This window comes from Zonotrichia albicollis, chromosome 4 (assembly GCF_047830755.1).
Source record: "Zonotrichia albicollis isolate bZonAlb1 chromosome 4, bZonAlb1.hap1, whole genome shotgun sequence".
Taxonomy (NCBI): domain Eukaryota; kingdom Metazoa; phylum Chordata; class Aves; order Passeriformes; family Passerellidae; genus Zonotrichia; species Zonotrichia albicollis.
The window spans coordinates 44,095,952-44,120,317 of record NC_133822.1 but is presented as its reverse complement, the minus strand read 5'-3'; the positions used below and the strand labels follow the sequence as shown (position 1 = coordinate 44,120,317).

General features: G+C 36.5%; 1 protein-coding gene across 1 annotated transcript in view; it reads left to right on the top strand.

Moving 5' to 3' along the window:
- The window catches only part of TMTC2 (transmembrane O-mannosyltransferase targeting cadherins 2), a 238,870-nt gene that overhangs the window by 197,520 nt on the left and 16,984 nt on the right, over positions 1-24,366 (top strand). Inside the window, exons 10-11 of the mRNA XM_005480653.3 lie at positions 11,349-11,463; positions 18,344-18,407. Of these exons, the coding sequence (XP_005480710.2) occupies positions 11,349-11,463; positions 18,344-18,407 (179 nt within the window). The remainder of the gene's footprint in view (positions 1-11,348; positions 11,464-18,343; positions 18,408-24,366) is intronic.

The following is a 24,366-nucleotide window of genomic DNA, read 5'->3' as shown; positions in this document are numbered from 1 at the left end:
GAGTGGTCAGCTGGGACATGATAGGGTGTTGATGGAGTAGCAGGAATAAATGGACTGAAGATTTTCTTCCAAGTGCACATGGATTGCATGCACTTATAATTTTTGCTTCAAGGTTCTGCAGATGTTCTTTTTGACTTCTAACCTTCTGGACTTTTCTTGGAGCTATGAGAAAAACTGTCAATATGCTGTATCTTTTAAGAGGCTTACCTTTGTATTATAGTGTGCTTTAATTCAAGCCATAAGCCAAAGCTATTTTTAGGTATGACTTGGTGCAGGAGGCAGCTTACTTAATCACATGAAAATTTGGAGGGAGTGGAACAGCTTCATGGTTTCTCCTTCAAAGATACCACCACAGCATGTTTCTCTGCTCAAGCTAGCATTACAATTAGTTTTCTATAGGTACTTGGCTGACTTTGGGTTTAAGGGGATTTAAGTTTTAAGCAGTGTTTCCCAGACTCATTATGCTTGAAGATGTCTGAAGGGAAAAATAGTGCAAAAGCTGAAGATATATAAATCCCTGTAGACTGCTGTCATGATGCCACTTCATTAGACATAAGGGGAAGCAGCTTTTTTTCTAGTCCCCTCTCAGATGGAAATGCAGGCTGCTGCTCACCTGACCACCTTTCTTCTGTCCTTCTTGCTTTCTATCTCTCATATGTCAGTTATCTGAACATCTGAACTTGGTGCAAAACCATTACATCTTACAAATACATGAGGGTTCATGAGTGATTTGCTACAAGCTGCTCAGGTGCACAGTATGCTACACCTCACAGATGGAAGAGAGAAAATTCTCATGAATCAGGAAGAAGAAAAAGTGAATGAAGAAGCGCCAATATTTTTTTTTTCACAATATACACATTTTTGAACTAGAAAACTAGAGGAGTTTTTTTGGATACTGAGTTTGTATGCTTCTGTAAGGTTTGAGGCTTTTAATTGGATATTTTTAATACACATTTTCTAAAGATTGCCTAGAATGAACATTTGTGACTAAAAGGGGTGAAACTTAATATTTATTTGTTTTTAAATTTCCATTTCTTTTTGTGGGAAAGTTTTCTTCAACTGACATACCCACATCTACTCAAGGTATTGGCAGTCATGCATCCCCCTCTACTTTGAACATTTAACTCAAGTAGGCCATTTTGAAACCTGCAAGATCTTGGTAATGCTGGTTGTCAACAGATTTATGACATAATTGAAGTGGTCTCCATAGACTATTGATTCTTCCTGAGTTACTTGCCTCGATGAAATGAAAGGGATGAATCTAAGTGTCTGTCTGAGAAACCACAAAGTGGTACCTATGAACTAAACAAGTTAAAAGGAACTGTCTTCTAAATATTTTAAGAACATAATGGCATCTAAAGAATCAGTACATCAAATTTGTCAACAGATGTGTCCAACATAAGGATGTTCTGTCAGGTCAGACAAGTGCCCTTAAGGCTCAGAGACTTATGTAATTTTGGATATTTTGGATGTATGATGTAATTTTGGATATAGTATTTGCATGTATGACAAAGGAGATAAAGGTCTCTATTTCTGTCTGCACTGAGCCTATCTCAGGAAAAGCTGAAGAAAGATTATGTATAAAATCTGTCAGTGCACAGAGATGAGGTGCATTTCAAACAGTGACATACTTATGTGCTCATCTTTTCTAAAAAAAAAAAAAAGATTCTTCAGTAAGTAGGATGCAATGTAATTGAGGAGTTTGAAATTGTTGAAGCTTTATGTACTAGCTTTTCCTTAAATGAAAAACACCATAAATCTACAGTGATATTTGTTGTATAAAGAGTTTATCGCCAGGAATATTATTTTATTTATAATTCGCTGTTTAAAAACAAAAATAAAAATAATAATCATAAAAACCCCACCAAGCAAAAAACAACAAAACAAGCAAAAAAACCCCACCAAAAAAAACCCACAAAAAACCCCCAAACCAACAAACCCCTCAAAAACCACTAAAGTGGAGTTCATTTTACTTGTCTGCTAAAAATAGGTTTTGCCTGTATGCCTTTTAACTTGCATATATTGGCCTTTCTCCAAAATGATGAAAATGGAGTGGGGAATAAAGCAAAGAGACAAAGAAGGAGTAAGATTTCAAGATAAATGTTTGTAGAGGTCCCTTCTCCCTTATATTTGTAATGTCTTTGTAGCAATAGAAAAGTCTAGAACCCAAGAGGATTTTCAAATTAACTGTTTTATTAATAGCTGTTGACATCTCCTTTTAAAACAGTTTCCTTTGAATAATACATTGTTTCTAATAAGCCTAAATTGTTTAAAGATTCCTTTTTCATTATAAAAATGGATTATTCTCATTATAATAATTATGCATTCACTTAATTTGGCAGTTCACATTGATCATTTGCCTTTTTAAGTGCATTCCCAGTTAGAGGTGTAAAACAAAAAGAGACTTTCAGATTACATAAAACTGAAGTGTATTAGCTATGTCCTCATTGAACTAGGAACAGATTAATGTATTCCCAAAAACATTTTTGTTTTTATATTGTCTTTCACTTTTGAATTTGTGATTATTTAGGAGTTGTTTTTATAGATTTTCTCATATTATCTGTTTAATTTTACGCATGTTTAACTTCTTAACTGCCTTTTTTATTGTTTTTCAATTTCATCATCATCTTTCTAATCACTGTTTCTGCAAAGGGCTCTTAGCCCTTTTTGATGCCTAAATTTTCACCTAAATTTATGAGAACTTTGCATTTGTCTTACTTCCAAAGATGGCTGCTTTACCACTCCTGTGTCACAGCCTGAAAATTGTTTGGAATTGCTGTGGTTTAAGGATCAAAGTATATTTCACTGAAATACGACAGCAGCGAGTTTTCAAGCACCATTTTTTCAGTCTTTAAGTTTTAGACTTACATGTATTAGTGAGTGGGAGAATTTTTATATATTTACAGGTGTGACTTTTTTTTTCTTAGATGTTTCTGCTTAGATTGAGGTTCAGCTCTTGGACTTCAGTCACCACCACCCCTTGCAGCACTGCAGGCTGGGGACAGAGGGGCTGGAAAGCTGGGCAGAGGAAAAGGACTGGGGGTGATGGTTGTCAGCAGCTGAACATGAGCCAGCTGTGCCCAGGTGGCTGAGAAGGCCAATGGCATCCTGGCCTGGATCAGCAATAGTGTGGGCAGCAGGACCGGGCAGGGATTGTGTTCCTGCACTTGGCACTGGTGAAGCCACACCTTGAGTCCTGTGTCTGGTTCTGGGCCCTTCACTGCAAGAAGAACATTGAGGTGCTGGAGAATGTCCAGAGAAGGGCAACAAGGTTGTGGACAGGTCTGGAGCACAAGTCCTGTGAGGAGTGGCTGAGAAAACTCAGGTTGTTCAGTCTGGAGAAGAGGAGGCTCAGGGGAGCCCCTATCACTGTTTCTACCCATCTGAAAGGAGGCTGGATAAAGATGGGCGTTGGTCTCATCTCCCAGGCAACCAATGACAGGATTAAAGGAAGAGGCCTCAAGCTGAGACAGAGTAGGTTCAGGTTGGACATCGGTAAGAATTTCTTCACTGAAAGGATAGTTAAGCATTGGAACAGGCTGCCCAGGGAGTTGGTAGAGTCACCATCACTGCTGATGTTCAAGAAAGGACTGGTCATGGCACTTAGTACCAATGAGCATGGTGATGGTCAGTCAAAGGTTGGACTCAATGATCATTAAGGTCTTTTCCAACTTAAATTATTCTTTGTGCTGTATTTATAATATTTCCATGTAGTCACGTTGTTCTCAGTGCTTGAACTTTGTGCTTTTTGTCTTCATTGAGTGAAGAACAGCCTAGGAAAAATTTATATATTTTCCCCACATATTTAAGGAAAAGCTCCTATGAAGAAAGCAGTGAACTAATGAAAAATAGATTATCAATGTTGTATTTGTAAGAAAGAGGAACATCAACCATGACCTGCTTATGAAATCTTACTAATTTCTTTAGAAGAGTTTTATGTGGATAGTAGAAATGTCACACTAGTCCTCAGGTAGGTCAGTGTTCACTTTTGTCAATGAAATTAATAAAACTTCACAAGCCATAAATCCAGGTGAATGGATTATCCTGTTTCTGGCTAACAGGTTAGCTAAATGCAATATATACAAAATGATAAATAAAAGTGCATGGATCTGCTTTGGGAACCCTGGATGCTACATGATGATTTTGTATTGAGAAATTAAATCCCTTAATGAGGCAGGGTCAAAGTGAACCAGATATAGTATGTCCATCACCAAGTCACTTCCCAATACGCACTTGTGAACCTTTCTGCCAATGACAGAGGCTTTGCCATTTTAAATCTTTGGGAAATCCCATCATTGGTATACAGTGACTTTGTAGGGAAACTATAAACTAGTTTATGATACTCAAATAATACATGTTCATAGAACATATTTGCTCTTTCGAGAAAGGGGGTCTCTGTCTTTATCATACCACATACCATCAAACCAGGGTCCTGACTTTGGACTGTGGCTTATATCTGCTCCTGCAATATAAATTAACATAATTCCAAGAAGACAGGATTTCTAGACCTGTAGCAGGAAGATGTAACTGTCTTGCAGAAAGACTTCATTAAGCTGCTGACCTTTCTGCTCCCAGAACTCTCTCTACAAACTTTAAGAAAATCTGTAGCTACTACTGACCAACAGTATTTCTTACTTCCAAACTGAGGACAAAAACTGAGCTGTCCAGGACAATCAACCAAATTTAATTCCTTTCTTCACTCTAGGCTACTGTTATCACACAACATTAAAAGAAGATTATTACAGACCACTCTAATAACAATTTTTTTTTCCAAAACCCCTTTAGAACCAATCACTCAAGTGGAATGAAGCAGAGTATTTCCAAACAAGCTAGGTCACTGACCTGAAATGTTATGGAATTTCCATGCTTCTGGCTCTTCCCTTGGGTTTAGCCTTAAATCTAATAATTCTGACATCTCTAATATGTGGTTGTATTCTGCTTCCTCAGCACAATACACTAGACTGCTCCAAAGATGTGATATAGATAGTGCAGATCAGAGACAGGGTTAGAAATGTGTTTGTATGCTTCTTCCATATTGCCAAAATGTAGCATTTCTGTAGGGACTGAAAAATGAGCACAAAAATGCTGGAGGCTTTGTGGCTAGAGGTTTTGTGGCACAAACAATGCTGGGGGCTTCTTTGCTAATACTCATATGTTTTGACCTGTGAGTATTGTCTCATGCGGATATTTGTAGAGATAGCATGAAGCTGCTACAAAAGTGCATCTGGATAGTTCTTTTTCAGCCAAATTTTACATTTCCAAACTTTATACATCATCAGGTGTCTGGTAAATGATACAGAGTTCAGGATCTTCCTCAGTATTTGTAAATCATGAGATCCTGTGTAGTATATATTTTCGTCATTAATCTTTTGGTTTAGTGAGAGCTTCCAATGATCCAGATGTGGTCACAGGTTCTGTTATCAAGTCCCAAAGGTTTGCTAGTTAATTTTTTCCCCTCTTGTCTGTGATCATGCTCTGAATGACATCCAGTGGTATATTTAGCACAATTGCAACAGATAGGTTTTTCAGACAAAGAAAGGACTAATAAAAAAAAGTATTTTCCAAGCCAGTGCATATAATGACATTGCAGCACCCGCTGACTTGCTTAGTGTTTTTTATTATATTTGCATGGAAGAATTTTCTCTATGGGAACTAATTAAAGGGAGAAAGTCTCCAGAAGTCCTTCAGCAAGAAATCAAGAGTACACCTTACACAGATTAAGATGGAATGGGATACAAGGAGCAACAAAAATTGAAATGCTGCTACCATTTACATGATTGTGATATAAGTTGCCTTTGTTTCTCCTATCATATCTTCCACATTCAGCAAAAAATTGTCTGAACAGGCCTGGAAAAGCAGGATATATAATCAAACATGCCCTTGCTTTGGGAGCTGCTCTTTCACAGCCAGTGAATCTGTTTTGAAATTCCTAAAGGAAGCAGTTACAATAGGTCATGTCTGTTGACTTTGTGTGGGAGCATGGATTGTAGAAGTGTAAGAGATAGTGCTAAAGGCAATCTCACCCCTGAAGAGTTGCAGCTGTACTAATTGCCAAGGGTTAGGAACAGGCCTGCCCTTAATAGGCCATAGGTATATCCAATGGGGGTGAGTGTTTTATATAAAACCGTAGGCTGCCTAGTTGAGAGAGAGTTGGAGTCAGCTGATGGCTGACTTGCTGTGGCAAGGAGGGAGAATTCAGCTGGCCATGAGGAGCTACCCATGAGAATTCACAAAGAAGGTATGAAAGTTTTGCAGTAAGACAACAATGACAACTTTGCACCTTGAGACATTGATTCGTCACCTGAAATACTTTGGAAATCAACTTGGAGACAAGATCCTTCCTCATTTCTTCCACTGAATGCAATTTCAATTTTCCATTTTGAAATCTCTGGTTGCATCAGTTCTTTAACTCTGCATTGCTGCAGCTGAGCTGAAGTTGATAGTAACTGCAGTGATGGTTCTGCTACTGAAAATATAATTCTGCTCTCAAGACATCATCTACATCAGACAAGACACAATGCATTGAGTCAGCCAGAATCCACTCTCTCTTCTGATTTCTGTTGGCACTTGAAATGCTTTGGAAGCACCAGCAGATATTCAGCTTCCAGTCCTCAATGTTGAATGTGCTGAAAGAGCTTCTAGTGAAGTTTACTACAAACAGATTTTACAGTTGAATCTTGGTAGAGCCACTTTTCATGTTGTAGAAGTAAAAAACTCTTTTGAAGAGGATAAGAAGCAGAAGACCTGGTGAGAAACGTGTATTAAAAGAAGCAAATTCCAGTTAGGATGGCATTGGAAGTTTTTTCGTTATTATTCAAAAGGTAGTTTACTCAGTTTTGATTACATTACTAAAGCTATCATCCCACAAGCCTGTCATGGCAACCTGAGTCAATGCAGAAACAGCAGCATTCTGAGAACATTCAAGATAGTGCTTTTCAAAAGCAACACCAGCAGGATGAGCTATTTTAGAAATTAACTATGTTCTGGGACAGAGTACCTTTGTATGTTTGCCAGTGAGTAAAAGAGGGAATGTTTCAACTAAAAGATTGGTGCAAATGGCACTTTTATCTAGTAAATTAAGCAAATTGTACTCTTACCTAGTAAAATCAAGAATCACTGTGCCTGCAAGGAATAGTTAAGCCCATTCTAGGAGAACACACTAATGCCTTTGTGCTCTGAACATAAAAGAGTTTTACACAGAGCAAGATCCCAACCAATTCATACCTTTCTTGTTACAATAAAGCAGCAGAGCTACTAGTTTAGATGTATATCTTTTAAATTGTTGATGGTGCATTTCTTAACAAATTCTTTACAAATGTTTAGGATTGTTTTAGAGACACAATTATTCAGGATAGAGAGCTATAGGGGCTTTCATTTATGTGGATGGATACTTTTAACAAATTGATAAAAGATGAAAATAAACTATTCTTTTCAGTTGCTGGGAACTGGAAATATTTTGTTCTTGTTTGAATTACATACATACTTATATCTCACTTTTCAGTAGATTGCATATATTGCCCCAAAAGCTTTTGTTCAGATAAAGACTCAGAACCACTGTTGATGGTTTGCAATGAAAAGTAAATTTGGTCAAGGCTGCAGGTACAGATTTTAGCAGCTTTAATGCTATTTCTGATTCTTATATAGTGTAGGAAAAAATTACGAAGAGGGTTGTGAAATATTGAATCAGTTCTCTGCTATCAAAGGTCTTTAACAACTCTTGACTACACATTTACTCTCACACCTGTGCTGTCTAGCAAGAAATGTGGAAAAATTTATTTTAAATTGCGGCATTCCAGGCGAAGAACAGTGTTTCTGAAACTCACTTTTTTTCCTGGGCTATGGATTTCCCACTTCTAGGTTAGAAGAAGAGTAAGGAAAAATATTCTTTCCTCTAGATAGGAAAGTGTGGTATTTGGAGCTGTTTTCTAAAAGGTGTTGTGATTCCAAAAAACAGTCAGGCTACCATAATTTATGTTGTTGGCAAGGGCTGGAGTCGTGACACCTGCAATAAGTAAGCTCTCTATGTGTTGTTGGGCAGTATCTCATAAATCATGAGATTTGCCAGCTGCTTGTCAGAGAATAAAATCCCACATATAAATTTAGACCCACACAAGGGGTTCCTTGATGCAGGGACTTGCAGATCATACCTTCTGATCCACCTTCAACACCTTGCCAATATTACACCCTGCTAGTGCTCTTCTCTTGGGAAAACCTCTTTATGGCTTTGAGAGGAAAGGTTCAGAAGTCTGTTTTATAATGAACAAAGCACAGCAGTTAACTGCCAATCCAGCTCATTCTTGTATATAAGATTAAAAGGAATGACAGCTAATGTTTTCAAACATTCTTGAATTTAGTATATAAGATCAAAAGGAATGGCAGCTAATGTTTTCAAAACAGTATTTTTCTATTTAGGTGTTTTAAATTAAATTGAGATGTGTGAGTAAAATTAGTCTGCCTTTCAGGAGAACTTGGCAAATCAATTTTCAGCTGAAAGTTTCCACCTTGCACTGGTTCTGGCTGTGATAGTGTTAACTTCATAGCAGCCTGGATGATGCCTTGTGACTAAAGCAGCCTTGATAACACACATCAGTGTTTTGGCTGCTGCTGAATAGTATTTGAGCAGTGTCAAGGCTTTCTTGTTTTGGGAGGGAGCATAGCTTGGACAGCTGACCTGAGCTGGCCAAAGGGATAGATATAACAGTCCATATAACACCATGTTCAGCAATAAAAACTGGGGTAGAGAAACAAGAAGGGTTTTGGCTTCTGAGGTGGCTTTGTTTGGAAACTGGCTAAGCATCACTCTTCCTGTGAGAAATGTCCTTCACTTTGCTGTTTGCTGTGTTAGTATGGTTTGGTTTTTTTTCTTCCCCATTTTAAACTGCCTTTATCTTGATGCAGAGATTTTCTTGGTTTTGCTCTTCCGTTTTCTCCCCTCACCCTGTGTGAGTGCTTGGATACTGGCAGGGGGCAACCCACCATGCATCTGTAATCTCAGGTATTGACTTTTTCACTAGACTGAGAAAGTTGCAGCATGTTTTATTTGTAGCCCATGCAATTAAGGAAATCTTTGATCAGCAACCCTCCTCTGGATGCTCTCTAATAGGTTCATAACCTTCTTATGTTATAATGCCCAAAACTGCACACAATATTCAAGGTGAGATCAAACCACTGCAGAGTAGAGTGCGAAAATCACCTCCCTCAACTGGCTGACAATGCCATGGTACTGTGACTCATGTTTAACTTGCCATCTACCAGGACCCCTGGGTCCCTTTCCATGCTGCTGTTTTCCAGCATCTTATTCCACAGTCTGTTTGTACATCCAGGATGCAGAATGTAGCACTTGCCCTCACAGGAGCTGACAGTTCCTCTGAGTTTCAAATCGTTGCAAACTTACTTAGTATGCCTTTAAGACCTGCATCCAAGTCATTTATGAAGAGAACTGGCCCTAAACTGGAGTTCTGTAAGGGTTTGCATATAGAGGATAACACAGTCGGTTTTCATGTTGTTTTTCCCTTTAGAAGAGACTTCCATTAAGAGACTTCATGTTAACAATTCAACCACTGATTTATAATTCTGAAGACAAATTAATTTCTTTGAAATTGTTCTCAAACTATGTTTTCTTCTTCTGTTTTCTTCTCTCTTTTAGTTTATTTACTTACTTATTTTCATGTGTGGGGAAGGCTTTTTTTGTGAATCATCTGTTTCTGGGCACAATAAGCACAAAGCATTGTTCTGCATCAAAGTGTGGTACACGTTAGAGTGTGGATGTAACTAAAACAAGCAAACCTTATACTGTGAATGCAGGAAGGTACCATAATGTTTTTACAAGTTTTGCAGATCTGAATAATTAAGATATAGGAGACTGAGTAAATAATCTGCCAACTCTCCCAAGCTGAAATGTATCCACAGAGAAAACAAAAAGCTAAGAAAGCTGTCTTTCATCACTTTTTGTATTGAAATTATTCCTTCTGTGAATGTCTTTGTTGTGCCAAAGCATGACTGAGTTCACAATGCTTGTTACAGACCTTGCTAGCTCTGGTTAAGGGAATTTTTCACATAAGCACACAGCAAGTATGTGAGCAGCCGGGAATGAATGAGGAAAGGGGGAAAGAAAAAATCCCATACCATGGCAGGATATCATTTGCTCAGGTTTTTATTGATTTATTGGTTTATTTATTTATGGTATTTATTTTATTTTATTGTTCCTGATGAGGCTTGTGGTTAATGGTGGCATGCCAGAGTTTTGGTTGAGAGACCTTGACAAAGTAAGACAAAAAGAGAAGGATGGGATGCTGAAATGTATAATCACTAGGCTTTAGGAGGGTTTTTCCAAATATAAAGTTATGTATGCACTGAGACTAGATGGTTGAATTCCTTAAAAATATTTTTGCAAAAATTGACACATCTTACAGATTAGGTGTGAAAAAGCATTAAAACAAGGAAAAATAAGACTGAGCACCTTCCAAATTCTTTTCTTCACTTTCTTCAAAGGAAAATTCATTTTTATAGAGTTCTACTGTATGTTACATGTTTTGTTTTGAAACTACTGTACTTCAGTTAAAGCTTGGTAGTTAATGCTAAATTATTCATTCTTTTCAATTTATACTTGGTTTAATAATAATGATAATTTCATTTTAAAAATGTGAATCTTTTGATTTTAGCCGTCTTCTGTATTTGTTTAATGTGAGAGTATCATATAGGAAACTTTTAAAAAGCTACCTGTTGGGATTCTTTTAGTGGTAGTGAAATACATTATAAATTACCAGTCTGTTAAGGTATACATATATATGTAATGGTTTTAAAGCAAATACAATGTAGAATTCCAAAGCAGAAAAAATTATCATGTATGTATACAGAATTTATAATTTTGTGTGATTTTGGGATATGCTTCTAAAACAAATTTTGGGATATCCTTCAGGAATGTGTTTAATTTGTGGATACTATTTTATTTCAATTTGTTTTGAGAAGAAAAGAAAAAGAAAAGGTAATTGTGTAGGCAGAAAGGCATGTTCTCAAATGGCGTTTGGGAGTATCATTTCTTGATGTCTGAGTTTTACTCTATCATTCTCAATTTTCTTGAATATATATTCCAAAAATATTGTTATTGCATTTCAAGTTTATTGCAATTTTTCTACATTGACTGTATTTTAAAGATCTTGAAATAGAGAACAGATCAGCAAATAACTAAACGTTGAATCCGAGATGTTGGTTTGTTGCTTGGTTTATTAGTTTGGGGTTTGGGTTTGTTTGTTTGGGTTTTTTTGGTGCATCCTTTTCCGGACTATTCTGTCTGAGGTGTATTACATGAGTTATTTCCTGCAGGCTGATGTTCACACATTCCATTGCAGGTCAGTTCCTCCTAGAAGAATCCCGCCTGATAGAAGCAGCTGAAATGGCAAAAAAAGCAGCTGAACTTGATAATACGGAATTTGATGTTGTTTTCAATGCAGCCCATATGCTCAGGTTAGTGCTTGTACATCTGCCTCACTTGATTTGCCTCTTCTTTTGGAGGAAAAAGTCTTTGTAGCCTTTGCTTATGCAGGATTCTTTTTAAAGCTCAGCAACTCTTTTGAATAATTCAGTATTATTGCTAATAAGATACAAAGAAGTGGAATTAAATTGTTGCAGCATTTAGCACTTTGCATGTCTTAAATTCTGTTTATTATATCATAATTTCCTGCCCTCAAAATTTCTGTTTTCACAAGCAGGTAATGTATTTTTCTTGCATATTAGAACAAGTGTTTCTTTGGTGAAGAACCTTCTGTAACATTTCCTTTCACCTGACTTTTAAAATATTAGTGTGGCATATCAACTGAAATGGGGAAGAGGAGACCATATTTCTCATCTGGATGTAAATAGAGATTATTAAAAATTTCTGATAATATCAGAACAGTATGATAATTTGAAATCTAAATATTCACAGGCTGATAATTACTTTGAGATACATAGGAGCACTTAGTGATATTCTCAGAATGTGTGATTTAAAATGTTTAATTATCTTCTGTCTGAATAGAGCAAAGCTTTGGACTTCTATTTTAGCTTTTAAAGCTGTCAGGCCTGGTTATTCCATAACATTAAGCTTCTGTCTGTGGGTTTAACATTATCATTAAACTCACATTACTGTAATAGGTATCCTCCATGCTTATTTCTGGGATAACTATCTAATTATTGTCTATTGTCCACTTAATAGCTATAAGGATACTTGATTTCATTTAGATGGTATCTAAGCATAGAAAAGGCATGAGAAAGGAAATTTAAAAAAAATACTTCATTAGCACAAAGCAGTTCTTGAGATAATTTCTCTGCTGAAGATGTCTTACTAGATTCCTTTATATTTTAGTATTTTAAATAAGAAATGAAAGAAAGAAAAAATATTATAAAAGAGAAGGTATAATCAAAAGTTATTTTTAAAAAATAACTTACTGCTTGTAGATTAGAAAGGAAACAAAGACAAATGGCTCATTGGTAAACAACAGTTTGACATGGCAGAGTTGTATGAGCTATTTTAAGGATCCTTCCCTTCCCCAGAATTATTTTGTGAATGATACCTCTCAAGACAGAATTCAGTAATTTGAAACATTTAGATTAAAGTTATAACTTCACAGACAGAAGAATAGCAAGTTAGGCATGACAGCTGAATTTGGAAAGGTATAGAGGGGTCAGATTCTTCATTTTACTGTGTGTGTTTTAGAAGATGGTTTCATGGCATCATTGTGTGTATTATAAAATGTGGTGGTGTAAATCAATACTATTTTGGAAATAGCTTTAATAAATCTGCTTTCTCTGTGAGCACTGAGTGTAGCATTTGAGGTCTTGGAAGCACATGTATTGACATCTGGATAGGAGTATTTTTTCACTTTCAAAGTAATGGCTATGCTGCTGTGCTGCACATCAGCCACAGTCACTCTGCTTGGTCTGGTTGGGAGTGTACTGTTTTTGGGAGGCCTTGACAAGCAATGATCTCAGTGATTCTAAGCTGCATTCTCAATTTTTACTGTAAGTGCAAAGCTAAAGCCTTCAAAACCAAAGAAAATGCACTAAACTGAAACACTTCAAAAAAAATAGGCCTACTTTAGTTTGGCTACAATCCCTTGTGCTCCTTTGGGATACCCAGTTGATCTAAATTTTCTCTTAAGACTCAGCTCTCTTTGTGGAAGATCATAATGTCTTCCTAATACTCTCTGAGAGTCTAAACTGGTCTGTAGGATTTAGAAAGAGTCAGGGTGGCAAAGCTGAATTCAGTACTGACAAGTATTTGCTCAAAACTCCATGTGTTAGCATCTGACTGGTTTTTCCTAAAGGTTATGATTTTGTTACCCATCCTTGTTCACTGCTTTACCTAGCAATTAATTCAAATATATTGCTTCTGTGATACTTGTTGGACAAGGGCAATGCATATTCATTCATTGTAACAGAGCAGCTACAAATCCACCAGGAGTCTGGCTCTTCAGAAGCAGATGATTTTTAGGAGCTTTAGAACAATGCAGGGCTGAGGTGATTCCAAGAGGAGAACAGACACCAAGACACAAAGGAGGACAGAAAGAAGGGAGTACTCCAACTGGCACAGAGTGACACTGCTAGAAATGGAATGCTAAAGACAGTCATAAATGAAAGGCTGACATAATTTCAAGTAGGTGACCAACTGCTCTTTAGGTACCCTAGAGAGCTATAAAAACTGACTGGTAAGTGAGTAAGGATTTTGAATGAACTGCACAGCTGTGAGATAGAAAATACATTATAGAAGTTCACAGAGCATGAAAATGAAATTACTCTTGTGAGAGACACGGGATAAATTTTAAAGACGTGTTGTGGAATAAGAGACAGAAATTGATATTAATGGGGATGATGCAAGGTTTCCAAAATGACTGTAAGATAATAACAGAAGCTTAGATTTTTATATGGATTCTGATATTTTCTTTTGCAGACGAAATATTTTGCGCAGTGATATATTTTTGAATTAGGAAGGAATCATCTTTCCCTCCTCTCCTACTGCTGTTTCCACCATTAGCCTAAGGAGACACAAGACTGAGAAATATGAAGACATTTCTTAGCTTACAGCTGTTTTGGATAGAAAATAAACATAATATTCTTTCAAAATAAAATTAATTTTTCTAATCTAGTGCTTAAATATTTTCCTTTTTTTTTTTAAATCTCCCTACTTGCTGAGAAAAAAAAAAATAAAATGCAACCTAAATAAAAATGCACAACTTCTGAAAATTTAGAACTGGAGTGCTGCAAGTTAAATTTCTTTTTCTTAAATTTGCAACAGCATTGTTAACTGGATCCAAATGCAGTAGCTGTATTTATAGATAGCCTGTTCTCAGTTTAGCAGTCACAAGAAGAATGTCTGCTCTTCCAATCAGATATTCCAACGTTGCTGATTTTCTCTCTTTGTCACTGAATCTGAAGTAAAAAAAAAAATAATTACTTAGCTCTGTGTGCATTTTTGAGAGACCTCCCCTTTCCTAATTACATTATAGTTATTAATTTTTTTCCTAAATGACTTCTGTAGCAACCCGTTAATGCAATGCAAGATGATTCAAGTCATCTGTGAGAGGGCTGAGATGTGCGATGAATGCAATTAATTTCATTGCCACAGTCTGGTAGCTTTTAACTTGTGTAATACTTGTCTGTAAAATTCATTTTCTCAACAAATTTGTTTTCCAGACAGCTTTCTTCAAGGGTCATGCAGCCATTTGGGTGGCTCTTAAAGCAGTATCTGGTCATGTGTTTTATGTTTGTAGTATTTGCAGTGCTGCTGCTTAGAGGAGTTTGCAGTCTCGCAGCCGAGCAGCGAGGCGTGTGCGTGATGCTGCGTTAGCAAGGGCCACGGTTCGCTTTGCTCTCCTAGCCCTGGGGAGCTGCCAGGAGCAAGGCAGCTCATGGGCAGCAAGGCACCATGTGGGAGAGGGAATGAGCATGTCTAGAATGGAGCGTGGCAGCGTGGTGGCACTGCCACAATAATTAGAAACAGGAAAAGAATTTCACCTTGCCTCCACATGAAAACAGATTTAGGGAAAATACCTCTTTGCTTAAAAACACATTTTGTAGGAAAAATTCATTTTTCCAGGCTTTTGTGACAGGGAAAATCTCTTCTTCTGGGAAAATCTCATGTGACATGAAGTTACAGGATGTTTTTTGGCTGTTGAAAACAGAAGTCTAAATTACAGCAGTACTACATTACATGGTCTTTATTTTTCAGTGATATTCAGAGTATTTCAGCAGCCCAGAAAACACTGACCAAACATGGAGTGTAATTGCTGATACAGTATCATAGGCACACCTTAACCCTATGTTATTGTCTGAACAGATTATATTAATCTTATATTTACTATCTATGTGCTTAAATATATATGTATGGCAAAGCATATAGGCTATATAGATTTTTAAAACAAAAAAGAGCAACTGTGGATGAATAGTTCATTGCAACAGAGCAGCTGATTATAAAACCTGATAATCTTGTTCTTAGACAAAAAGGTCCATTATGAAAGCCATTCAGCATTTTAAAATATAAATTGCTGAAGAAAATTTCTTTGTAGATGTGCTGACATCTATGATTTTACTGTAAAAATCAACAGTCTGAAGCCTTGCACCAAGCAGCAGGCATGGTAAAACTAACCTTTCTCTCTCACATGTATCTAAATCACTCAGCATTGGTGGTGTTTTTCTCTTACAACAGTATTTTTTCCAGTGAACAGTGTAAAAATCAAAATGAATGTTAACTGATTATAGCTGGGTGTCAGGACAGTCTAGGAGTGATGTGTCGTCAAGCACATTCTTAGGTGTCACTGTTAGTCAGCTGGAGCTATGTATGGGGAATTTTTTGGTCTGGAAGCTCAGGTTAAAAGATATGAGAGAATAAAAAGTGGAAACATTTTTTCCCTTAAAACCAGACTGTATGCTAGTTGTTAGTGGGGAAAATCAGATATGTTTTCAAGGGCAGTTCTCATGAAAAGATTTAGGATAGAGGTTAAAATATAGTTTATAACTATAAGAGAGACTCTCTTCTGAACCTCTCTTTGCTCCCTTTTCTTCCTCTCTGATTTTTTATCAACATTTTATCAACATTTTTTATCAACATTTACTCTAATGTGAGTTATGTTACTTTTAATAGTGTCCTTCCATTATTTGACATTGATCCAGAGCTCTTTGCTGCTCAGTGGCATAGGGTTACTGCAATTTCCTACCTCTGTGCCTTTAATTTTTCTCAAGGGAAAACTGTTTCAGGGCTTAACATAATTAATTTCTGGCTTAGATTTGCAGTGGAAATAGGAACCAGAATTCTGCAGCATCTTAGCTAAAGGAACAGTTGCTGAATGCCTCAGAAATGGACCTAGCAATTTTTCTGACCAGGTTACTGTGTTGTGCATTCATTTCTATAAACTGTTTTTAACAGAGAACTATATATTCCAACTGATTCCACTTGGCAATTAATGATCCCTGTTCCAAGATGTACATGTGGCAGGAGAGCAAGCCATGTATTTCCACTGGCCTAAAGGGGGGACAGGATTTTAATGTGTTCCACACTCACATGCCAGCAACTCCTTTTGGAGGTGAAGTGTAGCATTTGTATTTGCCTCCTGGGAAAGGCACCTTGTTTATTGTATGTTATTTCACCACTTCAGAAGTGATTTGTGTCCTGACAGTTTTGTACCGACAGGGGAAAAAAAAAAGCTCTGTAACATGTTTCATTTTACAGTGCTTTGCTGTAAATCTTGAAATTCCTAAGTATGAGATTATTTTTTTTTTGCAATCGTTTCAAGTGCTACTGATGCCCAGCAGGAGTGATTCAGAAGCAGGTTGAATGAATATTTTTAGACATTCAGTCATTTCTAACCACTGCAACCACTGAGTCAATGATACATGTGCAAAGTAATTTAAAACAGTTAACAGGTATAAACCAGGTTCTTTTTAGCAAACTGTTAGTCATGAAATGGTTTCAGCTTGCACAGGAATTACAAGAGAAACTTCAAAGGGATTATCCTTTCTCCCTTTCTCCTCCCAAGACCAATAGCTGTAAAAAGATGTTTGGGATTAATTCCCTATCCATATATTATGTGGCTAATGTTTAAAATCTGGGTGGATAGAAACAAAATTTGAACACAATCTGATTTCAAATCATGTAAAGGCTCATGTAATGAACAAAGTAAAACAAGTTCTCCGTTGATTGATACTTTTTGAACTAGTAACTGTTTGCAAAAGCAGGAAAAGAAGGGAAAAAATAATCAAACAGCCCACTCTACAGTCTTATCCTTGTTTTCAAATGTTTCAGTTTGTATCACAGAAATGTAGCTGTAATCACATAACAAACACAAATATGCTGAAGATCTCCTGTCCTAAATCTCCTGTGAAAAGACTTAACACTATGATTCATAGGAAAATAGCAAATAACTTTAGCAGATGATAAGTAGCCTACCTGAGAGTACTGCTTGGCTGTTCTTAGAGATTTGCCATCTTTCCCTTGACATGCATGTGATCAACTGTTATTCATTGGATTAGTGGCCAAAATGGATAGTCAAGAGGAAATTAAGAAGGTGGAGATAAAAGGAGAAGAGAGGAATTTGAGAGAAGTGATAAAAAGGGCCTGTTGAGACACAAACATGTTTGGATTTCTTTGGCAACCTACTGCATTTTTGTTTGAAGACCTTGAACTAAAAACTCAGAGGAAGAAAAGAAGCTAAACTGTGAGGAGCATGTAGATGCTGACTGTAGTAGTAAGGAGAAGAAAAAATGTTGAGCTAATACTGCTTCAGCTACCCAGAAACTCGCTCTCTTGGAATGTGAGATTTACATTAAATGCCTGCTCAGGATTATGTGAGTAAATGTTGAAATCAGAACTCTTTTCTGAATTAATTCCCTCAATCATGGAAACCTAGTTTTTAGAAAACTTTATGTTCCCTAACTTTTTTCCATTTTTTTACTGGAATTATAATGGTTTTGGAAGGGCACAAAGTGAGAAACTACATGTGTTATAATATACAGTTTCAGAATTTAAGTATGTCTGATAACAAAAAATGAACATTTTCTTCTGGGGAAGACTGGTATGTCTCTGTTTTTGCCTGAGATGAGTGTTCAGCCTTCTGTATTTCTTTCCATTATGTACTAATATCATAGCAGAACTAAAAAGAAAATGAAGTAATCAAAGAGGATTTGTGCTAATGGACATTCTGAACTATAAGAAAACTTCTAGATTTACGTATTTTGTGCATTTGTTAGGATAATATCCTTAAACAGCAGGGAGGAGTTGCAGTGTTTAGTTTTTAGCTATGCTTCTTTAGGTATGGTTTCATTTTAGCACAAGAAAAATGAGGTATAACTGTGTTGTTCTTTTCCATCCTGATAGACAAGCCAGTCTTAATGAAGAGGCTGAGAAGTATTATGAAATGGCAGCAGGATTAAGACCTAATGTAAGTACCTTCTTAGTGATATCCAGTATCTAAGTTGATGAACATGCTACAGTACTGAACCCTTTGTGTTGAGGAGAACTTCTTGCTGGAGCATTTGATCTCTCAGCCTTTGTTACATCTGCTCTTTTAGTAGTTAATTGTTGGGTATTCAGATGAAACTGTTTCTTTGTCAAACCAATCACTGCACTTTCAAGTTGCCTCGATGGAGTGGTCTAGCCATAAGTCTTGGCCAACATACTTGGAAAAGACTTCTGGATTTAGATTTATTTATCTGTGTTTAAATGTGTTGAGTTTGGAAAACTTTTCCAATTCCATCTCTTCACTAGTAAAAGAGAATGAAAGGCTATCCTGTGAGCCACAGTTTAAGGAATTTTTAATAATACGTTTATGCATTTTCTTCTGTCATGAACTTCTGGCAGACGTAAAGATGTTTATCTCTGATGTAGTTGTATGTTGGCAAAGAAATACTTATTGTTTGAGCAGATATATATAGGAGAAGTGACATGCCTTTTAAGAACGGAAGCTCATTTCCAATTTTCATTGCGTGAGGAATTAAAGAAATAAAATACTTCTTACTTACCTTTTTTTTTTTTTTACTAGATATTACATTTCTTTTCAATTACCTTCCCATTTTGAGGAAAAAAATCATGAATATGAATGGGGCAGAATTTATTTTAGATACATAACACTTTGTCTATGCAATAAATCAAATCTAGGAAAATTTCTGTCACAGAAGTCCACAGTGCCAAATTCCAGAATACAAGTCAGCAAATACAGTTAAAAAAAAAGAAAAACCCAAGTTTGAAAAAAAAAATACTTAAAAGGGTTTTCAGAGCTAAGAATCAAAAGCAACAACAAAATATAATAAAAAAACTTATAGTAACTTGTTGTACGAAATTACAGATTTCCATACTGTCTCTTAAGAACTCTCAAAAAACTACTTATTTCATTACTTCATACTTTGTGAAATAACAATAAAGACTTTGTGATTCATAACGCTTGCATAATGCAAGACTCTTCTGCCTTTTTTATGATAGAATACCTTAATATTGAAAGTATTCCCTCAGCTGTCTGCAGATTGGTACAATTTTTCTTTTCTGTGCTTCATTGTACGCTCAAAATGCTTCTCAGAAACTAAGAAATAATTTTATTGTGTATAACCCTATATAAATATGGTTATATATTTGAGGTTTCTCAGAGAGCTTTGGAGGGGCTGACAGCAAGCTCATAGCGAGAGTGCTCTAAAGGTTAGGTATTTCTGATTATTGATGACAAGCTTTACATGTTATGATATAGAATACTTTTTGAAGAATAAGATTATCAAAACACTTTATTGTAGAAAATTTCTTCTAACTTTGATTAGTGTAAGTAAAAATCTAATAGATACTGGTGTTCAGCTTTCTTCCAAAGATGATTATACTTCAATGTTCTAGCTAAGCATGGTGTGCATATGGTTTATAAATTTTTAAGAATATTTTATTGGTGCAGAGTGGGAAACTTGTATCCATTTTCACAGCCATTATCAACTTTCTGATGACTTTACAGGGACATGTCTCAAAAATGTGCACAAAACCACAAGTAGTCATACATATTTTGCTTGTTGTTATTAACTCTCAGATTTGCCATACCAGTTTCAGACTGGGAGGAAAAGAAGCTACTTGAGGAGGCTTACTTGGGAGTAAGCAGTTTAATGTATACATGGTAAGACAGAAGCTCCCAATCTTGCCAAAGGAAAATGGAATGAAAATAATTGAAGGACTGTGTACTTCATGGCTGCATCTGTGCCAATAAATTAAATGTGCCTAGAACTATTCTCTAGTGCTGATTGAACCAGCTGCTTTGAGTGCATCCAGGTATTGTCCTAGAGACTGCAGTGGTCCAGGCCAGAGCTGTGTAGAAACCATACTCACAGCATGAAAATGCCCACAGTTGATTTTGGTATTTTGTATGTGGCCTGTGTATCCTCTCCCTGTCATATGACTATGAAGGATCAGCCAAATTATCTGAGTCAATATGATGATGAAATATCCTTAATCAGAATCAGTGCTTGGAAGGATCTTTGTTTTGGTTTGGGGTGTTTTTTTTTTTTTTTTTTTTTTTTGGTTTTTTTGTATCCTAGAAACATTTCTTGACAGAAAATTCAAACTACTAGATGTATTAATGTGATGTAATATGCAGATTTCTACCAGACCATGTATGTAAACACATACCTATATGTATACTTGTGTGCATCTGTTTAGCTGCTAGTAGGTCTGTCCCCAAGTAGCCTCTCAGTGAGAATACTGTGACACCATTGAAGTCTCACTCTGTGCAGTGCATCAGCCTTGTTACTAGTACAATTAAGTGCTCAAAGAGTCTGCTTAAGAAGAGTCTTTCTGGTCTTTCTTCTGGTGCTTTAAACAATACTGTTTGGTATGAGTGAATTATGGAACAGCATCCCAAGTAAGCTGGGACTCTGCCTTTTTTCAGTATGACTTTTTTTCCTTTGGTTCCCAGCCACTTGGCCAGATCCCAAGTTGAAGATCCATTTCTTTGTTATCAACTTCTTTCTTTCACTGTACCAAGACAATTAAATTATCACTTATTCTTTAGAATAACTAGACCTGAGAGATTTTCATCTAGCACAGCCTGAAACAAAACTCAGATTTCCACTCTCTCACATCTGTTCCTTTGCAAATATAACATATTGTATAATATCTCTAATATTGCTGCTGTAGGATACAGTCCTTAAGAGCAATAAGAGATTTTAGTAATACTGTAAACAAGTCTTTTACTGATTGTTAGTGAATTTTTTATGCTCGTTTAGGTATTGGAACACAGTTTTGTTCTCAGCTTTCTATCTTCCTTTTGCATCTCTTTCTTTGATTTCTCAACCATTCTTGTTGCTTTTGGAATGAAGCAATACTCTGTGCACAACAATTCCTCATCTGCTTCCTAATCTATAAGCCCTTTGGATACCGAAACTGCTCTGCTGAGCTTTTCTACACCCATGTCCAGTTTAAATGGCCATCTGATTTACTACTTTCAGAGATACTTAATTGGCTATTTTAGTGCTTTTTCCAGACAGCAGTCTCCACTCTTGCATTTGTCTCCTAGACAAGCCCTTTTATTTCAGTGTCTCAAAACGGGAGACCAGCAGTGAGCACCAATATGCCTCCATGTCTGTGTTACATTCATTCAACTAATCCATTTTTAGAAAAGTTGTGACTAAGGCAGCTAAAAACATTGCCAGAAACACAGTATTCGCTTACAGAAAATGTAACTTCTCTGAAACTTGCAGGCTATTGTTTTTAACAAACCAAGCATAAAAAGATTTTATTTTTGCAATACTGGGGATGATTCATTCGTCACTGAACTGATTCTGAGAAGTCTGAGAATACAGTTTGTTTTTTTCATTACAAGCCTTATTGCAATGACTGAAGTATTTGCAAGAAAAATATACTCAGTAAAGGAACAATTGCATGCAGCAAAGGTGTGTTAAAATGTATATCCACATCTTAAATGCCATCCTTGCTTTTGGATATACATTCTCTCTGCAGATGGTAAAACAATTAAAACACTTTGATACAATAGCTGCACCAGCTGAAAAGGAGCTTGGATGTAAATTAAAAACAAGTTTGGCTGTATTAGTGTTTAAGATATAGACCTAGCTGTTATCTTAATAATATTCACAATTGGCTTTATTTGCAGTAGGTGGGTATTTATCCTCCATGAAAGTAATTTCCAGACAAATTTCAGAAGAGCAATATTTTCTGTAGAACACACTGCTGCTTTGAAGATTGGATCAATTTGTCTTTAACTTTATTAAAGAAGCAAGCATTCTCAAGGTTATGTCTATTTTAGCTTTCAGAGAGGCAACTTCCCCTGGACAGCCAAGAGTTAGGGAGGAATCCAGGAAGCAGTTCAGAAAACAAACCTACTTTTATTTGCAATCAGTTATTTCTTACAGGACTGTCTTTTCTTCCTTCAACTATGTAGGTAACCTACAGAGATTAGCCTCTCTAGCCCCTTGATGTTTATGAATGCTTTCCCAAAAACATGTTACTGCATCGTGTGTTGTACCATGATCAAAACAAAATAATTTTAGAGCTTTCTCAGTGAGAAACACATGTGTTTGTTCTAGCAGTGTTGCCTTGAGTGTACATTAATCACGTTAGTCTAATTTTAGTAAATTCAGTTGCATGAAGAAATGAAACCATAAATTTCTTGGACATTTATATAGTAATTATTCTGAGAGTGAGAATTGCTGAAGAAAAGCTGTATTCAGAGATGATTTCTGTGTGCCCTACATATTGTAATCTTTACAAACCAGGAAATTGTTTTAATAAGTTGTTAGGCTCTAAAATCTGAGCTTTAAGCTTGCTTTGTTGTGGAAAAATCAGGCCTCCAGAAACTGTCTTTAAATTGCCATTCTTTACAAGCATGTGAGATACCAAATTAAGCTTCAGCCTTTGTTCAACTTTTTAGATATCATTTGTGTAATAGAGCTGCGTTTCTAATTTTTTAAGTCTGAGACTGAAACCAGTCATTAAATAGCTGCTCTAGGACCCCCACATATGGCCAGTGGCTTTTGAGACGAAAGGGCACTTTGAAGTGTGACCTCAAGAGTATTAAATGAAAGAGAGCTCACCAGAGCCTTAAGACTTTGAGCCACCACCTTGAGCTGATTGGCTTAGGAGCATTCCTCAAGGAGGTGTCGTGACCTGTAAGTCACTACCATCCCAACCACATATTAGTGCTGCTTGCAGTCTGGAGCTCATGACAGCTTTAAGCCCCGTGTCATCAGCACATTGTCAGCTACAGCTGTTTCCACTCTACCACTTCAAAAGGACTTGATTAAATGTCTTACTGTAACAACATACATAAAGACACACACAGAGAGTGAGGGGGAAAGGAGAAATGTACCTATAAGCAAAATAAATACAATTTCCACTAGATGGTTTAATCATGATGTGGGGGACTAAACCATTTTTTGACTTGAAGGGATTATGTAATCAGTTAACACAATATCATATTAAAAAGCAGTTTCTACAAGTGCTTCTTTAATTTTTTTCCCCTATGCTGGAGTACAGATTTCATGCCAAAGGCTTCAGGCTTGCAATAAGCTCTACCTCAAGCTGTCTAACTGGTGAAAGAAGAATGCTAGTGATTTCCACATAATTGACTGTAATTTCATAGGCACCTTAGAGATAACATGCTTTTGCTGCCTTCTTAAGTAAAGTGCTCATAATTCATGGGGTTTATTCATGGAAGGACTTCTAAAAGAAAATACTTCCACTAGTACATACATCTTTAAAAAAATAAAGTAAATATAGCATTTTTGTCTTGAAACATCTGTAATCAAGATCTACTTTATTATATATTTTTTTCCTTCAATGTTTCTGTGCCAAATTTTCCTATTTGATTTTCTCATGAACAGTCAGTAATTGCCTCTCGTAGCTTTACCGTATTTGGAGTAATTGTGAGGGGAAAATTCTTAAATGCATTTTGCCAGCTTTGTTAAGGATATGTCCTGTTGTTGCCAGGGAGAATTTTCATAAACTTTTTTAAGAGCTTCTGCTATGTTAAATCTACTGATGATGCCAGTAATGGATGGTTTAGCAGTGATTCTTGCATTGTCTGCTGCTGATCCTCAGCTGACAGAAAAGCTGGCTACCCTGGGTCCAATGTCACAGCCACACTGCTCCAGGGATACAGCAGATCCCTCACCAGCAGTGTATCTGTTGCTCCTGCAGCTGTTTTGAGCAGGTCTGCCTAGTCCCTGTTATTCAAATGTAACTGTGGTGCCTTGCCATCCATACTCCTGGTTTCTGGACCATAGTACAGATAAAGCTGACATAATTCCCTAGAGAAACAATATATATATGGTTTTAACACCATGTATTATTGGCAGTAAAACATGACAATTTACAGCTGCAAATTCTTGTTTTAAAATGTTATTCTGCCTGTTTACTTCATT